Source organism: Nipponia nippon, unplaced genomic scaffold, assembly GCF_047370975.1.
Source record: "Nipponia nippon isolate SJK-2023a ecotype South Korea unplaced genomic scaffold, ASM4737097v1 scaffold_30, whole genome shotgun sequence".
In the NCBI taxonomy this organism is placed as follows: domain Eukaryota; kingdom Metazoa; phylum Chordata; class Aves; order Pelecaniformes; family Threskiornithidae; genus Nipponia; species Nipponia nippon.
In genome coordinates, this window is record NW_028262348.1 from 1,773,403 (window position 1) to 1,785,801 (window position 12,399).

General features: G+C 42.8%; 1 protein-coding gene across 1 annotated transcript in view; it reads left to right on the forward strand.

The window, feature by feature from the left end:
- The window catches only part of SPPL3 (signal peptide peptidase like 3), a 67,087-nt gene that overhangs the window by 44,583 nt on the left and 10,105 nt on the right, over positions 1-12,399 (forward strand). Inside the window, exons 5-7 of the mRNA XM_009463755.2 lie at positions 5,187-5,275; positions 8,165-8,284; positions 11,577-11,655. Coding sequence (XP_009462030.2) covers positions 5,187-5,275; positions 8,165-8,284; positions 11,577-11,655 — 288 coding nt within the window. The remainder of the gene's footprint in view (positions 1-5,186; positions 5,276-8,164; positions 8,285-11,576; positions 11,656-12,399) is intronic.

The window sequence follows — 12,399 nt, forward strand, 5'->3', positions numbered from 1 at the left end:
AGTGAGTATTAGGTAACTGCACTGCTGATGGAATAGGTGCTTAGGTAACCTGCTGATGGAATTAAAATAGAAGGCCTTAGGACGACAAAATCTAGAGAAGCTAAAAATAATAATAAATAAAAAAAAAAGTTGTATTTGTTTAGTTTTTTCTTCAAGTTTTGAGTCAGTCTAGCATACAGACTAATTAAATTTTTAACTATTTGAATTTATGCAGTTGTGTAAAAAGGAACAATGCATCTGGCTGCGAGAAGCCATAGCATTTATTAAAATTCAGTTGTGAAAACATAATGCAATATAAACCAGCAGGAGTTCTTGAACTTAAATTGCCTGCCCTCCTCAGAGCTCCTTGCTCTTAAAAATTTTCCCCTGCTGTTTGCCATCCTATTCCTGTACGCACATGCTCTTTTACCATCTTGTCTACGATTTACATTTAAAACTGCTCACGTAACAAGGGCTGCAAACGGCAGAACGATCTGCCCTACGGGATGAAGTAGCGAAACGGTGATGGATACAAATCAACTGAGGAAGCGCCCTGTTCTGGTCCACTTCCTTTGCACGCAGCATCCTGAAGACCCGAAGATGCAAGCTATTACAGACCAAGCTAGGGTCCCCTAGTTTTAAAATTAATTTCCTAATTAATTTCCTATAGGTAGCAGATGTCTGAGCTGAAACCCGCAGTTATGATGGCAACTTGGACAAATTGCCATTGTGTTTGGTCAGCAAGTAGGTCAAAAGCAGTTTTTTACAGAAAATTGTACAGTGGTGTTAACAAAGGGGTCTAAGATACGCTTAAGTTACTTGAGAAATTCAAGTGTGGTAGTAAATTGCAAAATTAAATTAATCTGGAAATTCTTAAAGTAGTAAAATAAAAACATCTGGCAGAGTGGGTGGATTTTCTTAGAAAAGTGACTTGCCAGAAAGATGGAGGTTACGGCTCAGGGTGCTCGTTCTCAAATGACAGCAATGATCTCTTCATCTAGATTGGAGTGCTTCGTCTCCAACGGAGCTGTCGTAAGACAAAAAGCAAATAGCACTCCTTAGTTAACCTTCATGTCGCAGAAAGTGGGTTTGGTTTCCCATTTTCAGTCTGAAGAGAAGCAAACCGTTATTGTGGTATTGCTGGCAGGTGACTTAAACAGAAGTGCAGTAATAGGATCAGAAAGAATTGGGTGGGTGAGTCGAGTCATTAGGATAAAATCCACGTGCCTGGTGGATCTAATCTAATGCAGGGGAGCAAAGGAAAACCTTGCTCCGCTGTCCTTATTCATACAAGCAGCGTTTGTCCAAAAATGAAACAAACAAACAAACAAACCTCCCCAACCCCCCAAGATATTTGGAAAATGTCTAATAGATCATGGGCAAAGCCCGCATGCAGAACGAAATACAGTTCGTAGAGTTGAGTTCCTGCTCCTCTTTCTGTGGATGAACGAGCGTTTCCTTCCTACATTTGTGCTGAGTCAGGGGTTTTAGCTTCAAGCCCTTCTGAACATCTCTCCCTTACACATTCTGACTGTCTAGTCTCAGTCTTTGAACTTGATGTACTTTCTTATTGACTGCCAAAGGGGCAAGTGTAATCTTTTAAACTGTGACAAGCTGTAAACTGGAGCACGCAGGTATATGCGTTGGTTATATTTTTTTAAAGAAGGGAGCTTAGCTTGAAACAGATTGTTTGTTTCCTATGGGTTCTTGCAAGACAGCCACCTGTTCTTGTCCCAGTGCTTCTCTGTGATCCCAGTGTTGGGGTTACTTTGCAGGCCGGTAACAGCTAAATCTTTTTCTATCCTATCACATACCCAGACATGGTCTCTCAGCTTATGTAAAGCCTGATTTAACCCAGAATCTACCTGTTCACATATCTGCTTTTAAACCAAACCAAGAAGCATGGGATGAAACTGGTGTCTTCTGTCTCTAGGCTTTGGGTACCTAAAATATGTGTGTAAATAGAAAACAGTTCAAACGGTGGCCTTAAGCTTTATGACTTGACATTTACAGAAATCAAGATACATATTTCACAATAAAACTTAAAGAGAAAGGCTGTGGAGTTCATAAGCAGCTGCAGCCGCAGTGCTGGCAGGCTGGAGTCGGGGATTTGGACAGACCTGCTCACCGAACGCTACAGAAGGTGCCTGCACGTGTGCACGCACAAGCGGCTGCACGGAAAATAGCTGCTGTAGGTGAGATGTTCGGATCCGAGACGTGGGCTCGGGCGTTCTTACTCCATCCAGGCAGCGAAAACGTTTTTACGTGTACTTTCTGCTATTGTTTCCCCTATTCTTATTCCCACTCCAGATCTTGATTTGGAATTTGTCCTTTAATCTCACAGCAATGTTTTATAAGCAATGTTAGAGCACACAACATATTTTAGGTGCTCTCTCTATAATATGCTCTGAGATTTGATTGAATTAAACTGTTTCGGGTCAATGACTGATTCTAATTGTAATTTTTTATTTAGAGCAATTGGAATCTGGCAATTCTGTGGCAAGCCACAATTCTCATACTCCCAGAGCTGTTACGATGGGTGACTGTCCTCACTGAGTAGGGCAAGAACATACTGCATCTGCAAGCGACTCTATAGACACATGCTTGCTTTCATATTTCCTCCATTGTTTCATAAGAATATTCTCCTGCAGGGTTTCCCTGAAGCGTTCCTGCAGTGGAAGTGATCCATAGTTGAATCTGAACTTTCGTGGTAGTAACGTGCCAGCAGCTTACTCATTCCTTTGGCCTGAGCGTAACCCTACTGAGCGGTTCCCTGGGGGAGCCTGAGCCCTGCCTGCTTTGAACCGTTGCGCTAGAAATCCCACCAGCTTGAACTGCGCGGACCCACGGAAGAAGCACCTGTGCAGTTCGTTGCCCGGTGGGAGGTGCTGGCCGAGCGCTGCCTTTGGAAGCCCAGCAGAAGCTTGAACAAAAAAGCAAATGTTTCTCAGCTTGCGATTTCTTTACAGTCCAGTAGTTTTCAGTCTATCTTGTTTTGCAATATGATTTTTAACTTTCTTGGAGGACGTTTTAGTGGTCGCTTCTCAATATTTTTATTATGTTAGTGATAATTTGTAGCAGAGGGAAGGGCCAAATCATAAAATGGTTGGAGATTATTCAGAAGTTGTCTTGGATCTTGGAGCAGCTGTGTTGCTAAGTGAAAGCAATTTCCTAATTTATGCTTATTTTTGAGGTGGGGATGTTTATGGGTAATAAAGTAATAATTGCTGACACTATGCAATGAAAGAAAAAGAAATGAAAGAAAAATTGCAATGAAAGAAGAAGGGCTGAAGTTGTTTATGAGCAGTAGATCTAACAGTTTCTTTCCAGTGTTCTTTGCTGATAGCAGTCCCTTAAAGTACGAGTTGCCCGATGCCACTGGGAGAACGATGGCGTGAAGTTCTCGCTAAACGGTGCCAATTCAGAGAGGAATGAAACGCTGCTCGGAGAAAAGAATTCTCTTGTTTGCCTGAATCTTGGATCAAGTCCTGGAGGGTTGTCAGCCTCCTCCTGGATTTTTATAGCTTGAGAGCAAAATTACGAGGCTACAATGCATTAATGGGGAAAAAGGTAGCGTGAGTGAAGGATAAAGGCACGCCAAACAAGACGCAGAGCAGAGGGATCTTTAGAAGAACAAGCTAAGAAGAACAGTTTAATTTGTTAGAATTTTAGTGTTCTCCATTGCCTCTTTGTATTTTCGATAACCTTTTAGTTGATGATCCGCAATCTCTGCAGAAGTACTCTGTGTCTGAGGTTGAAGCTTCCTCATCTATTGCCTGAGCCCGAAAGCTGCTTTAATTCCATGCCACTGTTTGGGAGCGCTTGCATACTAGAAGCAGAAGAAGCCAACCCGTTTTAGACTGGAAGAGCCTTTTTTTTGTTTTATACAGTGAAACTGCTCAACCCCTCTCTTAACACCACGCCTGTCTTGATACCATAGACCCAGATGTGCCTGATGGCAGGCTGCGTGACTGCAGCACAAAGTCGCTCACCTGTGCATTGCCGTGGGTAACCTATACACCGAAATGAAATCGCTTTGGTGCCTGCAGAATTGTATAGAAGATCGTGCTGTATTTTTTACTTGTCTGACAAATTAATAAAATTTGTTTGCTTTGGGTAGTACGATTACTCACAGCTCAACTTGAACAGGAGTTTAATGCCTGTTGACCTGGAAGTTTTATTGAACTACTTGGTATTGGATGCTGCTGCAGAGATAAGACAGGAGCTGCACAGTGCTTCTCAGTAGCTTATTTGAATAAATAAATCTGCAGCTAAGTCGTGGGTAACATGCATGTATCAGAATGAGAGACTGTCATGGTAAACTTGATTGCTAGTATTTTTATATAAAACAACCTAGAATTTAACGATAGAAATGACTGCTGGCCAAAACGGACCTTAAATGAAATTCCCCCGTTTCAGAAAGTTATGCCAAAATTTGTTAGATTATAATTTAGAAGTTGCGTCAAAGTCAAAGGCTGTGGCAAAAGGGGTAGAATACTGTGTTATTTTTGAATTTTTCTGAAGTGCGTGTATCAGAATGAAAAGATAAATCAGTTAGAGCTGAGCTGGGTACATAGGGGAATGTTCTTAGCTCCTATGGATGAATTAAGTTCTGTCAACGTGTACTGCTTATTCAGGCTTTGCCTAGTCATCTGCTCTGCCTGTATCTGAAATATGGAGCTGGTGACTTTCCAGGCTTCGTGGAAACTTTTACAATTGAGTAAGACCTTGCATTCAGCAGACAAGTACTTAGAAGCTAGTTTTGGTCATCATTCATAACAGGATTTAGAGGAAGGAGATAATACTGCTTTAAAAATGAAACCCGATTGTTCAATTTGAATGAAAAGCATCAAAATGAGAACTCGGAAAGCGTTCATATACATCAGAGAATTGACACATTTATTGCATTTCCATCACTTGCCAGTAATGCAGATAAGTATCTTTGTTGCGGTTTGTTGTTAGCACTTAGCAGTTCAGCCGCTGCGGTGACTAGTCTCGCTATTAGAACCTGTGTGATTGGTGCCTCATCCCTAACTATAAGCAATTTTTTAAAAATTTTCCAGTGTGTACGGTGTTTTATCTCATAACCAGCATTAAAGGGCTTTTTCAGGGAGAGGGTGCTGTGGTGGAACAGTAATGAGACCGTAGCTGATGAGCCTACATAGGAGATTGAAACTTGCCTGTTAAGTTTGCTTTGTTTCCTGCAGGTCTCTTAACATGGACTTTGAGAATCAAGACAAAGAGAAAGACAATAGCAGCGCAGCTGGGTCTTTTAATGGCAACAGCACCAATAACAGTAAGGGTTAGCTTTACTCCTTATCTTTCTTTCCTCGCTTCAGTGTGCTGCTTTTGCTTCATCCATCCCTGTGTTTCAGCTACGTGGGCTGTAGATTCACCTGATAAAAAGGAACTGTTTGTCTCGGCGCTTACCATCTTGCTATGCACTAACGCTGCTATCTAGTTCATGCCTGTGGAAGCTAAATTTAAAACATCACCGTAACATTTCAATACTGGGTAGAAATTGCATGCTGCACAATTTGTCAGGTTTTACTGGAAATGGAAACTGCTTTACTTTTAAAAAAACCCCACACAGTTATGAGAAGGGAATGTAACTTCTTTTGGTCTGCAGTTTATCGCGATGATGTATTAGCCAGTCCGTAAGCAATGAGAGATCTCGTGGTACGCTGACAAGTCCGTAAGGATGATTCAGATTTATCAATAGAGAAATTGAAGTGTAGAGTTCACGTGGCTTTGGGCAACGCATTGGTAATGGACAACAAAACACATGTCCACACGCGGTCTGTTGGGAGTGGGGATTGACACGTCAGCTCCTACGGGGTGGCTGTCCCCTCGGTAATCCGTAAATAGATGCCAGGCAGCTCGGCCATTTGAGATGCACTGTTTTGCAGGTAAAAATATGTACGTCAACAGTTAGAGTGGAATGCGTTGTACACGATGTGCTGTAAACTCACACCTGAGTTTAACTTAGAGCGGTTTATATGGGTATGTTCTGAGAACAGGCTCTAGCATGAATGGTTGCAGCAAGTTTAGAAGACAGGAGTGAGAGAGGTGAGCAGCCCTGTGCATAACCCCCTGAATGCTAAGGTTGCTTTGTTTAAAGTAAGAAATACAGCTTAAAAATTATAACATTAGTAACATACATTGTGTTGTATGTGTCTTTTGCTTTTTTTTTTTAAATATAGACTTGGAATGTAGGTGCTTGTCAGAGCACTGCTTCTGTTGACAACACAGAGCAGAGAGGTTGCTGTGGTTTGGTGATTCAGCAACGAACACTTGAGGCTTTTGGCTTGGGAAGTACGAGAAGCCAGCCGGGGGCCGGGGAGCGAGCGCAGCAAGGGGATTAGCTGTCAAAATGATCAGAAGGGAAATGCGGAACTTTGCCATTTAACACTGCAGGCACTGATTCCGGTGTGCCAAGGTGGTTTGTAGTATGTCATGTCTGGGTTTTTGCTTTGGTTGGTTTTTCCCTTGGGAAGCTGAAGGGCATGTGAATAAATGCTCTTTCTCAAAGCAGAAGGAACTAGATGTAAGTCACAGATGAGAACGCAGGGATTTCTGTGTCTTCGCACTGTCGTCACTGGACTATCTGTATTGTACGTTACCCTTTTGTACCAGGCCTCAGTAACACAGAAATCCCAAGTGACTGAGTTCCTCTACTTTTTGTCTTTTAAATTTATTGTGCCACTTATATAAGAATAATAGATCCGTGACCTGAACTAATAAATGCCCATACAGTGCAGGTGTCGTGGCTTGCATGCTCATTGTTTAGCTTTTCTTTTATGGCAATGGTTAATGCGTACTCGGATGCAGCGGTAACGATGAGTTGTGTAGGTAACCCGTTATTTAGCCAACTTGCTACTCTTCCACAGAAAAACGTAAAATAGGCCCGTTCTCACGCACACGGACAATGCGTGTATATGTATACTTTATGTGTATGTCTGTGTATACCCGCGTACATACGTATGCACGGATTTTCTGCTTGGTAACCTAAAAGCTTGTCCTTAAAATCCTGGGGCTGGTACAGCCCTGCTTCATACAGCAGTGTCTGATTATTCTGGGGTAACGCAGTGATGATAATCTGGGTTTAGATCTCATTTCAATCCGAGTCTTGTATTAATTTTTCATTAGAGACATTTTGGATACTTCTTACCGAGCGACTACTTCAGATGTTACCTGTTGTCTAATGCTCCACAAGTATAAGTATGTCTTGTATTTGTAATTGGGTTACTACTTATTGCTTCTCCCCCCCCCCACGATCAAATGTAAATACAGCTACAGAGACTGGTTAAGTGTTAATATTTGCGGGGACAGGTGGGCTTTTCAAAGCCTGATCTTCTCAATTTTGTTAGTAATTTTAAAAACTCGTGGTAAAATATAGTAGAAAATGTCCCGTCCCATTATTAATATCCCTGCGAGTCACACTGCATGGTTGAGGTGGGGGAAATAATCAGAATAAAATACTTGAGTATCTCTGCACTGTTTAAAATTGTTTCCAGCTATACGACGTGAGCATGAATCGCTTGGGTTTTAGCACAAAAGGCGATTATAGTGCACGCTGAACTGAGTTCGTGGTTTCATAAGCAGGTAAATGACTTGGGTGTTTTTTGAAAACTGCCCTTTATTGTTAGGCGTGATGTTCTCCGGGGATCGCAATCAGCGATACAATCGAAGTGCGTGGGGGCCTTCACCCAAGGGGAATTTGAAGCGGTGGCAGCCCTTTCGTGAGCTGGGGCAGCCTAACGCTGCCTGCGCTCTGCTGTTGGTCAGGCTCTTTACCTCGTGCCGAGAGGTTCGATAAAACCTTTACATGCTCTGTTCAACACCTTCATGTTGCTCAGTGCAAAGCGAAGCAAATAGATAATTGCTGTATGATTCCCAGTCACTCAATAATGATAATTTTTGTAACTTTTTATTCATTCTATCTATGGCACAAGGAAAAAATCATACGTTTTCTTTCAACTTTCAGTTCTTGGATTCTGCAAAGCAGGGCTTTCGCTGGGCTTGGTCACGATGGCGCGCGAGGATCTGCGAGCACACGCCTGTGGCACCAGCACTGCCCTGGAGCACGTTGTCAGAGGCCCCGGTTGTGCTGGTGAGGGCAGGCTGGCAGTGTGCGCGTGGTAAGAAACGGCCCAAGTTCAATGTCACCTTCTTTCTTCTGCAGGTATTCAAACCATTGATTCTACCCAGGCGTTGTTCCTGCCGATCGGAGCGTCGGTGTCTCTCCTAGTTATGTTCTTCTTCTTTGATTCAGTTCAAGTTGTCTTTACAATATGCACGGCAGGTGACTAAGTTTTTTCTTCTCTTTATAAGAATTGGAATAGAACAGAAAGCATTGATACAATGAAATATTGTTGATAAGAATTATAATACGTGTCATAGTACATTTAAAAAAAACCCCATCGGGTTTCACAGTTGTATTTGCATGTCTCTGTAGCTATTAATAAAGTGACAAGTAGTATTTGAGAAGTGTTTTCCACTTAGAGATTTGCAACACCTACTGAACTATAAATTGCCAGAGTTTTGAAAGACGCTGGATGTATTATTTTATGTAAAGTTCGCTTGTTTATAAATCAGTGCTCAGAACTGTACCTGGTATTTCATAATTCAGGTACTTTACAGGATCACAGCATGACTCTGGCGATCCTCTCCAGAGCCGCCTTTGCCTCGTTTAGTTTTGGGGTTTGCTGTTACGCACTTTTTCTTTGTTTCACGGGTACTTCTGGTCTCACTAGCATTTTGAATATTATTCTTTTGTACTGCTTGAATTTAGAACCAAAACGACATTTTGTCGCTTAAGGAAATACCAGGGCTTTGATTTTTGGAAAATTTTGCCCTTTTGATCTTTTTGCAGTTCTTCGAGACCAGCTTCTGTTCAGGGTAGCAAGATTCTTCCTACTGCTCCAAATTTGCAGCAGCTTTTAAAAATTGTACTCCTCAGTCCCCATACTGAGTCTGTGAAGATTTTTAACCCCTGAATACCTCTCATCCTCCCCTACTTCATGTATAAGCAACGCAGGCTTTTCCCTCGTGATTTAACTCCTGAGCTACGCGTCCTCTGCAGCCTCTTAAATGGGGCTGATGTTGATGGGTGAAATGTAAATCTCTGCTCTCGACACGAGTCTTGAGACTCCTGCCTGTAATTCGGCAGGCACAGTCCTGTAGAGGTCTGTTGAATGCTACTTTTATAACTTTGACCTGTGTCCAATATATTCTTTCCTTAAAAATAAATTATTACTTCATATAAATTCTACCGTATGCTAGATATTAGAGGAGTATGTGTAGAAGATATTATAAGGGAAGATCTATAACAAAAGACAAACTTCAATTTGTCAAGCTTATTGGTCCGTTTATTTCCAGAATGACCTTGACATTTGTAACTCCATTTGTAACGTTTGTGGTGTGTAATCAGAGGATACTGTCAGTGGGGCTGGCTGCCGGTTGAAGAGGATCGAGTCTGTCCGGATTAGTGCACTGCCTATCTTCGTTCTTGAACCTGGTGTTATGGTACTTCTGTGCTTTTCCTCGCTCTTGCCCCAGAGGGTGTCACCAAGCACGGGGCATGTTGGCCTCAGAACCGCTAAAATGCAAAGCTTCGGCAGAGGCCGTACGGCAGGATGCGGCCCCCGCTGGACTCGGAGCGGTGGGACTCGTCCCGCTGTCCCCTGAAGCTCAAGGAGTGCTATTTTACACCCTCTTTTTGTAGATTTTAGAGGCTGATGTGGGGGAACATCTAAATTCTAGCCGATGTCTGGTTTCTTAAACCCCTCTTAAATCTTCCTCCCGCAAAGATTTGCCTCTCGGGGAAGAGTCAGGAGCGAGGGTAGGTGCAGCAGACAGCCCGAGGGCAGGACCAGCTGCGAGGCAGAGGGCAGAGCGGAAGAGCTGGCGCGTGGCCTGCAGACAGGAGTTAAGCCAAGGGATTGCCAAAGGAATATAATAGGTATTGAGGGAAGAGGAGACTTGTGGCTGGAAGTCTGGACAGGCAGGAACAAGACTGAGAGCGGGTACTCGTGGGCACTATTAGTGCGCTTACATTTTAATTCTTACACTCCCTGAATGAGGCCGGCTTTGGGGTGGCAGTGGCTGGGGACAGCAGGACAGGAGGCGCAGGGTCCCCCGCTGGGGAGCTGGAGGGAGGAAGGGGGAGGAGGATTGCAAGGTCTGGGTGGGGAAGGGCCCGTCCTGTGGCGCCGGCGGGCTGGGGAGCAGGGCAGGCAGGCGGGGAGGCCTGCAGGGCTTGGGGCGACGGGGGCACGGGTTTTCCCGGGCAGCGCTCTTTGCCAGGCGCCCCGGAAAGGTTCCGAGTCCAACCTGTGCAGTCGCCACACTCTTCATTCTTTCCCTTCCCATTCTGCTTTTTATCCTCCTCTCTGACATAGTGACAGAACCGTGAGTTTCCCTGGTGCTGTTTGCATACAGACCCCTTTTAAAATTTTCTTTTTAAATGAATTGATCTTTTTTTAAATCTTCCTCCCACCAGAAGGGGCAGAATTCAGGGGTGGAAAGATATGGTTTGACCAAACTGATTTCTTTTCTCCAGTTGGCTTAAGCTGTGCGCTACAGAGAATGTTTGATTCCTTCCCATCATCTTCATTTGAGAAGAGAAAAAAAAAAAAAAAATCCCTTTTAAAACCCAACAACCACCAGCCCAATTTTTTAAGGAATAAGTAGAGGACAGCACAAAGATCTGATTTGCAGCATGCAGAATTGTCAAGCGACTTCCTTTTCCCTTTCAGTCTGTTCGTGCTACAGCCGTTGGGGATGCGTCCTGCTGACACGGCTGTGTCGCCATGCCCTCGCTCTTCAGCCCTTTAAGCAGTCCTTAGTACGAATTCAGTGCTGTTATTTTGTAAAAAAAGGGAAGGAAGAACTATTATAAATACCAGCAGTTACTAAATGGTTTTACAAATGCGTGGGTGGGATAAGTATGCTTCTTAAAAAAGAAAATGTTTATGGAAATATTCTATTTGAATATTTATGTATTTTTATTGTCCTGTTTTCAAAAACTTAAAGCACTTCATATTTTAAAAAATTTAAGATGCCAGCTACTGAATATAACTTATTTTAAGTTATACTGTGTTTCAGTAATGAATACAGGGTTTTGAGTGCGATGGGGGAAAATAGCGACTGTCTTAGTGAAAAAGTGGGGAAAAAAACCCTTTATTATGCTGACTTAGTCTGTGTCATATGCTGAAGAATTTTAAAAGAACCTAAGAATCTTTAAAACCAGTTTGTAGTAAGTTCTTGGTTTTTTTTGACTCCCAGAACATTTGAAAACTGTTTTTCTTGCTGACATGTTCATGAATAGCTTTAAGACTTTTTCCCCCCCAAGGTCTGGGGATGGGGCATTGCACTCCTTTGAGAGCTTTCATTCTGACTGAAGTTTGAAAGCACACTAACAATAGGAGTTCTGCAGAAAACCTTGGAGCCTTGAGCTGCTCTTGCTTTAATAATGCTGCAGCATATGATAATGGGACATGGCGGCAAGGGCTTTTTCAAATTGGAGAAGCTTGTTTGTGTACTGTAGAAATCAGGTCTGAATGTACTAATATTACCTTTTCTTCTTTTTCCAGTCCTTGCCACAATAGCTTTCGCTTTCCTTCTGCTCCCGATGTGCCAGTACTTAACGCGGCCTTGTTCACCTCAAAACAAGTAAGGACTTGAGAAATCTTTTGCTCCTCCTCTTGTATGTTGTTCTTTTAATGAGAATTCTTTAAGGGAGTCTCTGGTGACGAGCGTTAATCTCAGGGCTTCAGGGCTGATGTTTGTGCGTATGTTTTGTGCCAACACCATGTTTCCACTTTGAAACGAGGAAGCACAGTTTCTGCAAGTCGGGCGAGCTTGCCAGCCTGGGAAATGCGGTACCGTTGCAGGGGACTAGATTTCCCAGCAGTGGTTTTTACGAAGTTTGGCTTATTTTGGCTGAGATTTCGGAGTTTGGGATTTGGTATTGGATTTTAATGTTTGTTAACGCTGAACTATGGATTTGGATGCTGTATCTTTCAGAGACTGTAGTTACACTGGTGAAAATGACAGTTGTTAATGTCATGTTTTGAAACTAATTTTTTTTTTAACCTTGTGACTGGAGTTCATGTTGCAGAAAGCACTATCCTAGACGGTGCTAGGAAATAGCATTCACGGTAACCATTTCAAGAGAGGTGCCAGGATTTACAGGGTTTTTTCCATCTCTCTAGTTCAGGCTTTACACACGTTATTTGAATGTGAGGAAAGCTTTTATTTTGTTGCTGTTTTGGTACCTATTTGTGGCAAAGGAACTTCCCTTCAGTTGTTCTTGGCATCTTTCATCAGCAGTTGAGCCTTGTTCCAACAGCGTCCATTTTCTGTTCTTTAAATGGAAACATAAAGTCTCGTAGCTAATGTTTATGTTGTTCCTAG